General features: G+C 45.9%; 1 protein-coding gene across 2 annotated transcripts in view; it reads right to left on the bottom strand.

Moving 5' to 3' along the window:
• PDGFA (platelet derived growth factor subunit A) overlaps positions 1-16,007 on the bottom strand; it is a 54,607-nt gene that overhangs the window by 9,129 nt on the left and 29,471 nt on the right. For both annotated transcript variants that reach the window (XM_066640722.1, XM_066640721.1), the window contains exons 3-4: positions 14,963-15,067; positions 9,853-10,040 (exon numbers count right to left, since the gene is read on the bottom strand). In XM_066640722.1, coding sequence (XP_066496819.1) covers positions 9,853-10,040; positions 14,963-15,067 — 293 coding nt within the window. The remainder of the gene's footprint in view (positions 1-9,852; positions 10,041-14,962; positions 15,068-16,007) is intronic.

Genomic DNA, 16,007 nt, shown 5'->3' with positions numbered 1-16,007 from the left:
AGGTCCACTCCTAAGGCCTTCAGATCCCTCTTGCAGATGTCCTTGTATCGCAGCTGTGGTCTACCTGTAGGGCGCTTTCCTTGCACAAGTTCTCCATAGAGGAGATCCTTTGGGATACGGCCATCATTTGTTCCAGGACCTCAGTGAATACAGATTTCTGTGGATAATCAAGTTTGCAGAAGCATCTCATCGAACCTCCCTGACATGACCGGAAGGTCCTTCCAGTTGCATCTAGGAGGTTTTCTGAGGCCTGGAGAGACCTCACTTTGCGTGAATCCACAGGTGCTGAATGCATAGATAGGGAGGACACAATGTATGGGGACACAGCTGCCCAGGATGCAATAGTTTTGACACCCACACAACTACTGTAACTTTCTGAACATATTAACTTACACAGCTACTGTACCTTAAACCAAAATTGCCCATTGGTCCATCTACCCCCAAACTGTTCACATTCACAACCTTTTCCAGGGCTGTCAGCTTTCAACACAGAAAGATTTATGGCAGGCTGGGACTCGTCAGAACAAGTTTGCATGGGAGGTCAACTATGGGTCGAAGTATTACTCTCTGAGCCTCTTCTGGCAAAGACTGCCTCCTACCAAGTGCAAAGTTTGAAGGAAAAAGTATAGCAAATCTGAGTCAGGCAGCATCAAAGTCTGACTAATCCACTGAAATTCAGAACAACAAACACAGATTAAGGCCTTTGTAATCAAAGACACAGACAGAACCCCACCAATAATGGAACCATTTTCATATCGGCCGTACTTATTTCAGACCCGGGAATGAATCAGCTTCGTAGAAAATTATGTATGCCAGAAATAAACTATAATCAAATGTTCTTTTCTTCCTGTTCTTTCCAAATGGAGATGAACTATGCACTCCAGATTCTAAACATGCTTCCCATACTGGGAAACTTAAGTGTTTGGAGAGTCTGTCTGGACTGTTTATTGAGTCAATTGGTAAGTACAGTCAACCTTGAAAAACTCTGCCGAAAGCCAATTCACAAAGAGCATAAGCCGTGCACACTCCTTCAACTTGCATCTCTTCCATCGGAAACGGCAGCCTCATGTTCCTGCTCACATCCACCAGAATTGTTCACCCCTATTATGGTGAACCCGCTGCATCTCCAGGTTCTGTATCCACACATTTAACCATCCACAGATATAGAGGGTCTGCATGGGTGCCTCCAAAAGCTCCCCACACTTACCTGAAGCCTCTGGAGGCCTCTCCTACGTTGCATCAGGCTAGTGACTCTGTTGGCCTCTGCGGGCCTTAGAAGCCTTCAGAAGCTGCTTTGGGTTTTTGGAGACAACTTTTGCTTTGATCAAAAGTAGCTTACAGGGGTTTCTGCGGGCCATTCTAACCGAGAAGGCCTCCCCACATGCCATCAACAGCTGCACATCCACAAATGATGCCCCACGCAGGAGAGCGCAGGGAGCCTAGAACTAGGTCTTAAATTAGGTAAATTCTGCTAGAGATTTTGGCCATTAGAGGGCAGACCCTCTCTATTTCCAGCAGCCCTCCTCTATCTCTTGCCCACCTGCCTCCCTGCAGCGACACCTCCTCTTGCTCTACCTCTCCTCCCAGCTAACCAAGAGGAAAGAGCGAGCAAAACAGCAACAAACAGTGTGTGCTAACTGGCTGCCACTGAGCAAGATAAGCAGAAGAGCCCTGGTCCTGCCCAGTCCTCTCACCTGCATGTTTCTGAAGGTGGGACCACCTTACAGGTTGAACTAGGTTGAGGCCCTAGTTCCTGAGGAAACTTGAAGACCACTGGCAAACAAAACTAGTGGATTTCCAAGCAGTGGATCCAAAGCCTACACTTCCAAAAATATTTGTGCCTACATAAAGTTAATTGAAGTGGAAACCTTCAGTGTCAACCTTGCACAAACCGCTAAATGAAACAAAAAATCTTAACAGCAGCTCCCAGATGACGGAATGTCCTTTTTTGAACCGGAGTCACTTTCCTCAAAAGACCGCAGCTCTCAAACGGATTAAGAAGAGTGTGATGGAATGACGGTTAATGGAACAGGGCGCTTCGGAAAGGGTTGCGAGGGTCAGGATGGAGTGGCGGGATGGAGGTCTGGCATTCTGCTGGGGCTTAAATAGACAACACAAAGTCAGCCGGACACAAAAGCAACAGCTGAGAGACAGAGGATGTTTGCGTAAAAGAGGCTGAAGAAACGAGAGTTGGATTATGTTTTGCAGGGGGAAAAAATTAATTGATAGGGCTTTTAAGAAGGCTGGATTTACAAACATTCATTCATCCTGTGGTAAATGCAGATTATGACAGTATCTCAACTACAGGACAAGGGAGAAAGATCTGGGAGGGCAGCAAAGATATCTAGTGCTCCAATGACCAGACAAATAGTAAATGGCACCGTCGTGGAACGTGCTGGAATCCCTAGCACGTATTCACTGCTGAAACTGAGACACCTGCGTTGGCTCGGTCATGTTGTGAGAATGGATGATGGCCGGATCCCAAATGATCTCCTCTATGGAGAACTCGTGCAAGGAAAGCGCCCTACAGGTAGACCACAGCTGCGATACAAGGACATCTGCAAGAGGGATCTAAAGGCCTTAGGAGTGGACCTCAACAGGTGGGAAACCCTGGCCTCTGAGCGCCCCGCTCGGAGGCAGGCTGTGCAGCATGGCCTTTCCCAGTTTGAAGAGAGACTTGGCCAACAGTCTGAGGCAAAGAGGCAAAGAAGGAAGGCCCACAGCCAGGGAGACAGACAGGGACAGACTGCACTTGCTCCCGGTATGGAAGGGATTGTCACTCCCGAATTGGCCTCTTCAGCCACACTAGACGCTGTTCCAGAACCACCTTTCAGAGCACGATACCAGAGTCTTTCGAGACTGAAGGTTGCCAACAACAACAACAACAATTGATTCACTCTCCTGCCAAGATGTACAGGGTGAACCAACCGCATCACCATGCAAGGGCTAACTCTGCAATTCAGGAGAAGTAAAATGCCATTAACTTACTGTACCCTGAACACTTGGGAGGTGGAGGGATTACTTTTGAAGGTTTAAGAGTGAAGGGAGCTGGATAGCACCTTATTTCAACCTGCCCAGGAGGCAAAGATCAGAATCAATATACAATCTTCTCAGTTAGGTTATAGCCCAGCAATATGGGACCTTGACTCCTATGAGGGAGAGGAGTTGCACGGACACAGAGGGCATCTCTTATAACCAAAATGTTACCAGCACATCCATATTTTTATTTGTGAAATATCAGGATTCACAGCCCAACCCCAACTAGCACTGGTTCAGACAGGCCGCATGGCCGGCGCTGTGTGCAGCACTAGTTGGGAGCCAGCTGGAGGTTTCCTCAGGGTGCTATTTTTTCCCCTTACCTCAAATAAGGGCCCAGTCAGCTCTATAGGGTTACTCAGATCCCTGCTAGCTATTTAGCTGGTGGTGAGCAGCCCAGTGTATGGCTTCCTGGCACAGGAATGGGGTTATGATATGGGGAGGAGGTCTCCACTGATCCCACCCTCCTCCCAGGCCTGTCCCACATTCTGCCCTCCCCCACCCAGAAAATAAGAACAGCCCCACTGGATCAGGCCATAGGCCCATCTAGTCCAGCTTCCTGTATCTCACAGCGGCCCACCAAATGCCCCAGGGAGCACACCAGATAACAAGAGACCTGCAAGGCTTCCTGGGAATTGTAGTTAAGAACATAAGAACAGCCCCACTGGATCAGGCCATAGGCCCATCTAGTCCAGCTTCCTGTATCTCACAGCAGCCCACCAAATGCCCCAGGGAGCACACCAGATAACAAGAGACCTGCAAGGCTTCCTGGGAATTGTAGTTAAGAACATAAGAACAGCCCCACTGGATCAGGCCATAGGCCCATCTAGTACAGCTTCCTGTATCTCACAGCGGCCCACCAAATGCCCCAGGGAGCACACCAGACAACAAGAGACCTGCATCCTGGTGCCCTCCCTTGCACTGGCATTCTGACAGTCCATTTCTAAAAGCAGGAGGTTGCACATACACAACCCCTTCCTGTCTCCCCATCAATGCCCCCTTGTTGAAACGCCCCCTTCCTGCCTCCCCACCAACTTCCCCAAACCTCTGCACCAGTTGGCACCAATTCCACCTCTTTCAGTGGCCCTGGGTTGGGATACAGTGTTGGCAGGGTGAGCGCTGCTGACTCTTGAGTTATTGTGAACATGGCTCATGGCACATGTGCAACACCCTAGTTTTGCGCAGTAGCCCCTGAGCTTTTGGACCGCTCCTTCAGGATTTCGCTCTCTTAACCAATAGAATCCAACTCCTAGGCTGGTTGAATCTGCTCTTTGGCAACAGCCAGTCTGGGAGGGAGGGGAGAATTGTATTTGTAAGAGCTCCTATCCCAGCCACATAACACCATAGGCTGCAGCTCAAGGCCTGGAGTCAATTCCTGTCCTAGTAGCTTCTCAAACTTTCCTATCTTTGCACCCTACACAATGACTTCCCCACAATGACTTCCCAACTAGCTAGATGTATTTCCATTCAGTGTGGGCTTATTGAGGATGAAGCGATGATCTCACCATCTTGTCAATAACAAGGGTGAGAAACGGGAGGGGGGCCTTTTCAGTGCTCATCCAAAGAGGCCTTTTGCATAAGCCCTGACATCATAGAAGCAGAACAAGGGAGCACTCAGCTCCATTCTGGGAATAAGCAAAACAGATCCCAGCCTCCGCCACTCACCACCTTCTGCGTGACCCCCAAGGAGGATCTTCTGGATTATGACACACATGGGCCATTCATTGCTGAACATGGGAATTCCCAAGAGCTTATGAAACAATTAATTATATCAAAGCCAGAGAGAGCGACAGCGCATCAGAGGGAAGAGGAAATCAATATGGATTCTGTTTGGAGATGGCTGGTGTGACAATAAGGTCAGGTGACCCCGCTTGACAGAGAATACACTACTACTTCCCGATTGACATCTTTTTAATTAATGTTCCGAGCAGGGAGGATTTTCTCAAGACCTTCACAGCACAGTAACATTAAAGCAAATAACGGTGGGTGTGGAGTGCAACGATACAACGGTGCTTGTTATTAATACCAAGTGACTCACGTCAGCAGATAGGACTTTTCCGCGATGAAAACAGGAGTCAAGAAACCATACCACTGGTTTCACACACCTGAGGAGGCTTTCTCATTATTTTCCCCAGCCTGTAACACCGTATGGCAAAAAAGACTTTGAACTTGAGAGAGAGGTTCAAAAGCAATTTGTGACACGGCACAAGCTGTTCCCGAAGGGAATCTGCCAGGCACACCCAGTGCCCTGGGTATGTAGTTTTTCATTACTATTATTTACAGAGATCATCTTTAAAGCCAGGGTTAGAGAAATACTTCAGACACCCAAAAATACACTCAGACATCACATCTGTCAGACACACAGGGCAGAACTTCACGACAAGGAAGAAAGGGCTGCCACAGAAAATGGCAGCCCTGCGTCAAGTTACTCCCTCAATCCCTATATACTCCCTAGTACCAATTTACTCTGTCTCAGTGTTTCATTTTCCCATCCATGCTCCACATCACTGACAACTGTTGGCAGGAGCAAAAAAAACATGCACAACACCATGTCCCCCTGTTGCTTGTTTGCTAAGGAAAGGCTCTTTGCAAGAATGTTGTCACAATCTCCACCTTCATAGACAATCACATTTCTATACTGCCCTTCCTCCAAGTAGCTCAGGATGGTATACATAGTTCCTTCCCTCTTTCTGTCCCTGTTTGGTAGGTGAGGCTGTGAGAGCGCAACTGGCCCACCCAGGAAACTTCAAGGATGACTTGGGGATTTGAACCTGGATCTTCCAAGTCTAAGTCCGACTACTGAACCATGACACCATCCTGGCGCCAGTCCTGCCCCAGCCCTCTGAATATTCAGCATTTGTCTTAGACATGCCATGGAGAACAAACATCTGAAGAGGGCTCCTTGCATCAGGGGCACAGGTAAGTTGTGGTTTAGTAGTTATAGTGAGCTACCTGTAGTTGCTAGGTAATGCCAAGTAGTGAATACTACCAGTATGTTTTGTTTTCCTAGCAATAATATTGGTTTTGTGTTCCTGAACTTGATAAGAGAGTATCAATTGTTGCAGTTCAGGTTCCCAAGAGTGGGTGGGTAACTGAGAAAGCGCAGTCTACCTGAGACCTTTGGAGCAAGCACTGGTGCAATATGGGCTCTCCCATACTGATTTCTCTGGCCCAGGAGGATTCTGAGTTGCAGAACTATACTCTCCTTTGTCTGCACTTCCCTTTTCTAACTAGCAACTCTGTGGTGCAAAGGAAAGGCCCTATGCAAAAAAAAAAAAAATCATCCCAGGTTCAACCCCAGGTAGTTCCAAGAGGACTGGGAAAGAACCTTGTTTTCCATCTGTCAACAATATTGAGCTACCTGGATCAAGGGTCAATCGCTAAGGAAGTTTCGTTTCCTACCAACATCAACAACATCCATAGCTCAACGCGAGGATATACTAGGTGTGTAGAAAGTCCCAAGTTCAATTCTTGGTAGCTGCAGAAGACCTCTGCACCTGAGACTCTAGTGGCAAGTCAGGCTAGACTAGTGATTTTCAACCTTTTTCATCTCATGGCACACTGACAAGGCACTAAAATTGCCAAGGCACACCATCAGGTTTTTAACAACTGACAAGGCACACCATGCTGCCAGTGGGGGCTGATATGCCCCATTGGTTCTACTAATAAATGACCTTCCCAAAATTCCTTAGGCACACCTGTGGACCACTCATGGCACACCAGTGTGCCACAGCACAGTGGTTGAAAATGGCTGGGCTAGACACTAGTTTAGATGAATCAGTGGCTTCTCAGAGACCAAGACAGCAATATTGTGCATACCTACTTGGAAGTAAACCCCACTTCATTCAGTGAAGCTTACTTCTGATTTACAACCCAATCCTATGCATGTCTACTCAGAAGTACTTATAGCCATTATAGTCAATGGGGCATACTTGTGGGTTTCTCTGCAAGGTTGACTTAACACCTGAGGAACTGACGATCTATTCCTACAGACGACAGAAACAAAACAAGAACTCAAGAATAGCAACTCGGCTCCCACCCCAGCCATATTAATACTGCAGTAGCATGAAACCTGTATACTGACCCTTCGAGTTAGTTCTCAAGCCTGCAGGTTAATTAGACTGTCCCCGGTCTTTCTTTGCTTTTAAAATTATGTTTGCCAAGTAAACCAAGGCCTGGAAGATGAGAAGGGGGGGAAGCACACAAACAAAAAAAATGCCTCAGTTTACTGGACTTGGATGTGCCAGAATTGACTATCACGAGTCTGTGTGGGCATTGGTGGGAGAACAAATGTGGTGTGTGGTTTTATGTGCGATTCTGACACAAACCCTAGCAACACTGCTATCTAGAGAAGGGAAATAGCCAGGTGTGAAAGAAAACACAAGCACGCAGAAAGTCCCTAGTTCTATCCCTTGTATCTCCAGCTACAAGGATTTTCTAAAGCAGGACAAGGGAAGATCAAGGTTTGGCTCAGTCAGTGAGGTTTCACAGACTTGTCAGCCAGAGAAGGGCAACTGCCCTTAGCACTCTCCAACACAGCTATTTTTAATGTTTTCCTTCTCATGGAACACTGACCACTACGGTCTTCAGCACTCGTGATGTCAGTTCCAACTTCCGAGAGATTCTTCTGGGTTCTGCAGCTCTGTTTCTAGGCATCTGCCTGTAGTAATGAATTGCCTGTCCCTCTTCCTCTGCCAGTGCCCTAAACAGATCCACAGAACCTAGAAAAGTTTTTCAGCTATTTTCAACCACTGAGTTCCGAATGTCTGTGGCACACCTATGAATTTGTCACAGCACATTCGCAGCACACCAGTTGAACATCACTGCTCTAACATTCCAGGCACAGGTTTTGTTGTTCCCTACCTGGAGAAGGTAGAAATTGCACCTGGAAAGCAGATGCCCCTACACTATTAATTATTATTATTATTATTATTATTATTATTATTATTATTATTATTATTATTATTATTATTATTATTATTATTAACAGTATTTATATACCGCTTTTCAACTAAAAGTTCACAAAGCGGTTTACAGAGAAAAATCAAATAACCAAATGGCTCCCTGTCCCAAAAGGACTCACAATCTAAAAAAATGCCAGGGAATACCAGCAGACAGCCACTAGAACAGACAGTGCTGGGGTAAGGCCCCTCCCTGTCCTGGGTTCACTTTCTCCAAACTTCTTCCCCTCCCCAACAGCTGATCCAGAGGCCAAACTCCACTTCTTGTGAGGCGGGTAGATCTGGAGCCTACAGTTGCTGACCCCTACCTTAGGATAACTATCCTGACTAATTGTTTTGATTCAATGAAAAAAAAAGGGCATTGGGACCCATCAATTTTGCTCAAAACCCATTCTGACAACAGAGACCTTTTGCAAACCTATTGGTGAATTTAATGTCTGAAGAAGTTCTGCAGAAATAAATCAACTGTGGGACTAAACTGAACATGATGAATAAATACCACTTATTCCGGGGGGGGGGGGGATTATTTGTTGGACTGACTGTGTCAGAGAGAAAAAAAAATTGGATTTTGCCTAATAAGTAGATGTGGCGTGAAGCCAGAAGAGACTTGAATCCCAAGAGATGCATCTATATGAAACACATTTCCCCCCCCACCCTAGATCAAAAGCATTATGTTGCCACAAATAAGAGCCCAATTTAGCCTACATAGTATTTAATTAAGGAAACATGGCTGTACAGGAATTTTTACATTTTAAATGTCCCCTGAGTCATTCTATCACTTTAAAATCAAGAGTCAGGCTGTGGGAATTTGTGGGAAAGACAAAATCATGACTGTCTGTGCATTAAGGCTGTTTAGCTTTCCTCTGCATTTGGGGGTCAGAACCTACCCCCTTTTATACTCAAGAGGGTATAAAACAATATGTAAACAGTTCCCTTAATCTCTGCCACTTTGTTATCTCTGTGCTCTTCTACTATGTTAAGAGGATTTGATTGTTCTGAGTGCTTCAGTCCAAATTATAATTGCATGGGGGTATGGGCTAATTTGAATCTCTTTCAAAAGGCAATGGGGTCAGTTAGACCCAATTAAAATGAATGCAGTTATTGGGGGTGGGGGCTTCCAGCTCAGAAACTTCCTCCCAAGCTAACATTTGCCAAGATTTTTCCCCTCAAGAAGAAGGGAAGCCCTTTTCAGACCATTTTTAGTTAGGGAGTGTAACTCTTACGCAAACATAGAACGTGCAAGTTGAGGAACACACATATCAGAATTTTCATGCAGAACTGCTTTATATTAAATACTATTAATTAATAAAGATGGGCCAGCATGCAGCATTAAGCAGCCAGGCCAAGGTACAAGCCAAACGAATATACAATACTAAGTTATACAATACAAGCCAAATAAATATACAATACTAAGTTATGCAGTACATTAGTCCAACTCACAGTCCAATCCTATGCATGTCTACTCAGTGGTAAGTGAACTGATTTCAGTGGGGCTTACTCCCAGGAAAGCATGCATAGGATTGTGGTCTCAGTATGTTTCCTTCTTTGGATGAATTGTTCCTAATTGTGGGTAGTCCCAAGTTTGTGACAATAAACGTTGTGGCAACATTCAGAGTTTGCGGCAATGAACAAAAATGTCTGCTTCTTTGGTAAGCATATTTTCCTTATGCAAGGAGCTGCCCCTGCACTTACCTGATCCTTGCAAGAAAGAGTGGTCAGTACAGATCAGATAATCCACATTAAACGTTAAAGGGAAACAGTCTGATTACGAGGGGGGGGGAGGAACAAAAATCTGGCATTCAGTAAGATACCATCCTCGGACTCACCCACCCCACTCAACTCTGGCCTTCCTCACCTTGACACTTCTGTGGTGTATTCGTGACGGCTGACACTTCACACTGCTGGTGTTGCAACAACCCGTGCAGCGCTTCACCTCCACACATGGTGGCCATATCAGAAAGTTAGCGGATGTCGGATCAATCTGACTCCGAGGTATCTCGTATATAACTGTTCGTGTTTTGCAGATAGCAGGAATGGCTTCCTCTGTAAAGGGAACAAGGTATGGCCAAGTAAAGAACAGTTTCCATTTGGTGCTACAGCCTGCAAGTCAAGTGCTGGATTTTTGGTCAGCGACTGGCAAGGCAGGGCCCCAGGTCCCACCTTTGCAGAGGTTCAGACCTGAGGGAACTCTGGACTCAAACCAAGCATCTGAATACCAAACTGAAAAGTTCTGCAAGTGGAATAAAATCATGCAAGTGACGTACAGTGTTGACAACCCAGACACTAGCCCATCACCGGCGTGCATAGCTGGTTTTGTTTTTTAGTTTGTTTTTTGCAACCCTGCTGAACTGTATTCCACTGAGCTCAACACAGATGAGCAAACGATATTTTTGTCTTTAAAGCAGTCAGAACATGTGCAAGAGGGCCCCCACTGTTTAATAAATGTTACGTCTGTCTTCACCCTTTGAGTAACTGGTATTCTAGCAGGAACGGCGATGTCGTCAACACTGGAAAAGAATGTGCTATCCTTTACAATGTGGCTGGGCTGGTGGTCTTTAAAATGTCAGCTGGAGGTCCAGAACTGGACCCCAGCCACCCCGTGACCCTACATTATGTCATGCCGAATGCATGTTTTCAAGTCTTTTCACTGCAACTGGAACGGCTTAAAATTAAAAAGAAAATGAAACATGAATATTGAGATTTGTCAAGAGTTTGCTAAATGATTGAAGCCACACCAAATTTTAAACTGCCTAATCACAACATTTTAGCATCTAACATCTTGATTGTTAGCCGCCTTGGGCGCCCTTCGGGGAGAAAGGCAGAATATAAATCTAATAAATAAATAAAATATTTTAATCTCTTCCAAATTAAAAAACAATCCGACTACTCCTCCCTGTCTCTGGTGTTTTTCTAGTTCTTGTACCAAGAACTGATACCGGCAGCTAGGGCTTCCTTTTGAAAAACAAAATTATATCTATTTAATGCAGTGGCGTCGCTAGGGAGGTGCGGGGGGTGCAGGCAGCACTGGGTGATGCGCACAGGGGGGTGACGCCCACTGGGGGGTGACATGCTAAAATCACAGTGGATAGGAGTAACCCCATCATATTATATACCATTGGATATGGAATTTTGAGTGGAATGCAATGCAAAAAACCTGAGCAAAGTATCTCCTTTCTATCAAAAGTTATGACCAAAAAACCAGAGAACAAAAAATGCCTGGATCCCTACGGAAAGTGAAAATGAGCTGTAGTGTGCACTTACTCGTGAGTAGGTGAACATGCCTTAGTCTGTCGGAAAGGGCAGACTGAGAGGAATCCAATGACACTAGAATGGTCCTGATTCAATGAATGCGGTCCCCAAAAACATCTGAGAAGGAAGACCCTCCCTCTAGGCAGATGAATGTATTGAGCCCTATGGAAAGTGAAACAGCCTCATGGTCATGTTTACTCATGAGTAAGCAAACATGCCTTGGCTGGTATGGAAGATCAGGTGAAGGAGAGTGCAAGGCTACCAGAATAGTCCTGATCCTATGTACCTGGAGCTAAACAAGTGTTCCAGAAGGCAGTCTCCCCCACCCCACTACAAAGGATCAAAACAGAGGCTTCAGCTGATAAGGTGAACTTTTTTGAGACCAGCAAAGCCAGGTGGATCCTGACAGTGATCTGGTTTAAACAGAAGTTCTTAAATTGGCACTGAGTAGGGCAGAAAAACTTATTGCAAGTAGGCCACAGAGGAAACTCACTTGGTGGAACAGGGCTGGTTTCTGCTTATTTAATTATTTGTTTTACTTTAATTATTTATACTTATTTATTTTAATTTGCCTGATGTCACTTCCACCATGGCATCACTTCTGGTGGGTCTTGCACAGATTGTCATTCTAAAAAGTGGGTCCCAGTGCTAAAAGTTTGAGAACTGCTGCAATAAGATATTAGTGAGTTGACACCCTTGGGGGAGGTGTGACAACACTAGTGACTAAAATCACTAAAATCACAGTTTGGAGGAATACCACCATCATGTTATATATCAATCAATGTGTAATTTCATGTAGAATGTTCTACCTTTGTTCTTTCAAAAGGTACAGCCAAAAAACTAGTGGGGGCAGAGTGATGGCACATCACCACACCCACCACCTGGGGTGTTGCCCTGCCCACTGCATGGGGGGGGGTGACGCGCTGGCATCCCACACCGGGTGACGCAAACCCTAGTGACGCCACTGATTTAATGCCACAGTTTTCTGGGCCTTCCTCATATTAAGAGTTGCACCGTAAACATTTTTTACAAACCTTAGCAAGTCAATACATGAACAGGGTTGCCAGATTCTTGCCCAGAGATGGCACCTTTACCTTTTAACAAGGATGGTTTTCTTCTGTACAAACATGAAAGATCACTCTCCCCAAATGCACAATGTCAATGTTAAGGTCTATGTCCTTCCAACACCTGATGGGCTAGGATGCAGACAAAAGTCTTCTCTATGGCCACACCAAAGGAATTCTCTTCCGAAAGATACAGGCCTTGCTTCTTCTCCTGGTGCCTTTCCATCACACCTTCCTGTTCCCCAAGGCATTTAACATCCCTTTTCTCTGACTTTTTTTTTTTTACACTGGTTCTGCTGAAGTGTTGCTCTCAACTGCTATTTATATGGGCTGCTGTATTTATCTTGCTAAAATTACATCCAATCTGCAATTTTTATTCAGTTGTAAACACTTGCTTGACATGCTCTGAATGCTGATAGTTTTTCTTGTCTCGTGTCTTTTAAAATTTTATTTCTTGTTCTTAGCTGATTTGAAAGCGTTCATGGGAAGGAGGAAGGCACAATATAAATACATTTAATAAACAAGCAATGAAGAGTTTTCCATACTTCTGGTAGCCAAGGTGCAATTTTTCTTTAATTTAAAAAAGGAGCACAATTTGTAGCTCAGTGGTAGACAACTACCTTTGAATGTCCCAGGTCCAACCCCTGCCAACTCCAGGCATGGGCTGGAAAAGACCTGTCTGAAAACACAGTCAGTCTGCGCTGGCAGTATTGAGCTAGATGGACGAATGGTCTGACTCTGCAGAAGGCAGCTTCCTTCGCGCTCAATTGGGATTTACTTTCAGACTCTGAAAGAGTTACAATTGCCCACCCTTAGAAAAGGCCACTCCCCCCATTCCCCCCACATGCCTCCAGATAAAGAGACAACAGCAGAGACTTGCCCGGTGGCACAATCAACAGTCTCCTGGTTCTTGGGCAGCCCAATCCTAACCAGCACCAGAGCAGTGGGGCTATTTGGGAAGGAGCAGGCTGGAGGTCTCCTTGAGGTCAGGGGACATTTGTCTCCTTGCGCCAAGTAAAGCCCTAGTCTGAACAATAGGGCAGTTTGGATCTGGGCAATAGGGCTACTTGGACATGTCTGAGAAGCCCCAGATAGGGCTTTCAAGCCTGGGAGGGGGAATAGGATTTGATGTGCACCAGCACTGCCAATCCTGCTTCTGTCATGAGCAAGATCCACCCTGTGTCCGCCCTCTCTGTCCTGTTATAACCCCTCCCATCCTTCCCCCCACTACTATGCTGCCCAGCAGAAGTTTACCTGCTATGTCGGGTGCTCCACTGGAATCCTGTGCCAGTGGGACAGCGCAGGCCTTCCTGCCAGCTCTGACTACTCGCAAGGTGTCTCAAAACACTTTACAGGGCTTTTGTGACACCCTAGGCCAGGACAGCAATTGCTGCACCGGCACTAGCCAGGAATAGGATTGTGCCCCTCGTCTCTTCACTGGGATGGAGTCAATGAAAGATTCACACACAGGTGAGTAACCTATTTTGTGGATGTAAGGATTCAATTTTCATGGTGCACTAACCAATCTTATGGAGCAAAGCAGTGCATCCAGAACACTGCTTCAATTTCTTTACCCAGCAAGTAATTAGTCTGCGAAACTGCTTGCCACAGGATGTGGTGATGGCATCTGGCCTAGATGCCTTTAAGGGGGACTTGGCAAATTTCTTGAGGACAAGTCCATCATGGGTTACAAACCATGATGTGTACGGGCAACCGCCTGATTTTAAAGCAGGCTACCTCAGAATGCCAGACGCAAGGGAGTGGCACCACGATGTACATAAGAACATAAGAACAGCCCCACTGGATCAGGCCATAGGCCCATCTAGTCCAGCTTCCTGTATCTCACAGCCCCAGGGAGCACACCAGATAAAGTGTCTTCTTGTCCGGTGTGCTCGTGGAGGTATCTGGTGGCAAGATCCAGGATGCTAGACTACAAGGGCCTTTGGCCTAATCCAGCAGGGCTCTCCTTATGTTCTTAACTCTGATCTGCTCCAACTACAGACTGCCTCAGCAAGTTGACAACCAGCTTCGACCCAATCACTGACTACAGAATTAACAGCTTCCCTCTTCCGTGCCAGACAGTATTCTGCTATGCTTCAACTGCCCAGGGGCGATGGGCCTAAAAGGAAGCACTTTTGGCCTCTGCCATCGGTCAGAGGCTAAAGACTGCTTGGTATTTGCTACCGTTCTCTGTATGTTTGTGTATACGCATAATTATTTCTGTATTCTCACAACCTAATACATGCCAACCTGAGGATCATTTGATCAAAAAGGCGAAGTGTAAATCTTCTCATAAAACAAAACAGCAGCATAGTGAACACAATCCACAGTGCTGCATCTTCCAACTTATTTTCATGGTCGGCGTGTTGCAGCATGAAACATGAATGTAAAGAATCTTTGTGTGCCTGTCCCTCTCGGATGTATTACCCGCCGGAGGACAACCAACTTGCAGAGAAGTGCAGAAAAATAAGACAGCTTTTTTCCCCCCATTAGGTTTACAAGGTCATTCTCCTTTCTTCCCTTTTCTTTTTCCATTAAAAAACAATGTCTCATCTTTCAGCCAGAAAACTCCCCCATCAATCACTCCCCAACTTACTGTATTATTTCAATATATCAAGCTTCCCCTCCCCTCCACACACACCCATTTCTTACCAACGCTTCTTCTCCTGCGGATGGGTCGAGGGCGGTTTTCTTGCATGCGGTTCGCACCATGTACACTGTGTGAGATCAAGTTTGTTTCTGAGACATCCTCATACCCTAGGAAAGGAGAAAGACAAGCCATCAAGGGTCTTTAAAATATTAGTCATTTGAAGTTCAACACCCTGCCTCCTCCTCCTGCCCCTCCCCCCGTAAGTTTTCTGGGCAGTTTGCAAGGAAACAGGTTAAATTTAACATAAGAATGTAACAGACAAAGTGCCCTACTGGATCAGGCCCAAGGCCATCTAGTCCAGCTTCCTGCATCTCACAGTGGCCCATCAGATGCCTCAGGCAGCACCCAAGACAACAAGAGACCTTTACCCTATACTCCAGTGGTTCCCAAATTTACCTGGGTCACAATTGCCCCCACATCCTCTTCTTCCCAGCTTAGCCGGGTGCCACCATCTTGAATCTTGCAAGGTCCAAGATGATAGCGTGGGCCCAAATCTCATGAGAATTGGGTGTCGCCATCTTGGATCTCATGACATTTTGTAAGATAGCAAGACCTGGGGGAACAGATAGAAGTGCCACCAGGTACATTCTGAGGCAACCCTGTGAGTGTGCCGTAACATCCTAAGATGCACACTTTGGGAACTCCAATCCTTGCATCTGGCATTCAGATATAGCCTACTTTATTTTACCAAATAATAAAGTAGTTTAAAAAATACACATTGTTTAAGAATCAGGGAAGCTGGCTGCAGAGGAGAAATGGTTGCTTAAGTTGGAAGCAGAGAGGGACACAAAGCTAAGGAGCCAACCAGGAGAAGGAAGGCGGAGTGAAGCTGCAAATTCCCTTCCTTTCCACACTGAGGACAAGAATGGAGGCAGAAGCGAGAGCCTCCCATGTGAATATAAATACTCACCATCACCTACTAAAATTTACACACAAGGCCCTGCTCTGGGAGCACAAGGTGAATTCGAATGCAATACCCTCTGAACAGAGGCAGACATGCCAATGTTGACGACTCAGGTAAAAAACATACCTGTTTAGACAGGTGTT

The sequence above is a fragment of the Tiliqua scincoides genome, chromosome 13 (genome assembly GCF_035046505.1).
Source record: "Tiliqua scincoides isolate rTilSci1 chromosome 13, rTilSci1.hap2, whole genome shotgun sequence".
Taxonomy (NCBI): Eukaryota; Metazoa; Chordata; class Lepidosauria; order Squamata; family Scincidae; genus Tiliqua; species Tiliqua scincoides.
The sequence above is the reverse complement of the archived record's forward strand: the minus strand, read 5'-3'. Positions and strand labels throughout refer to the sequence as shown.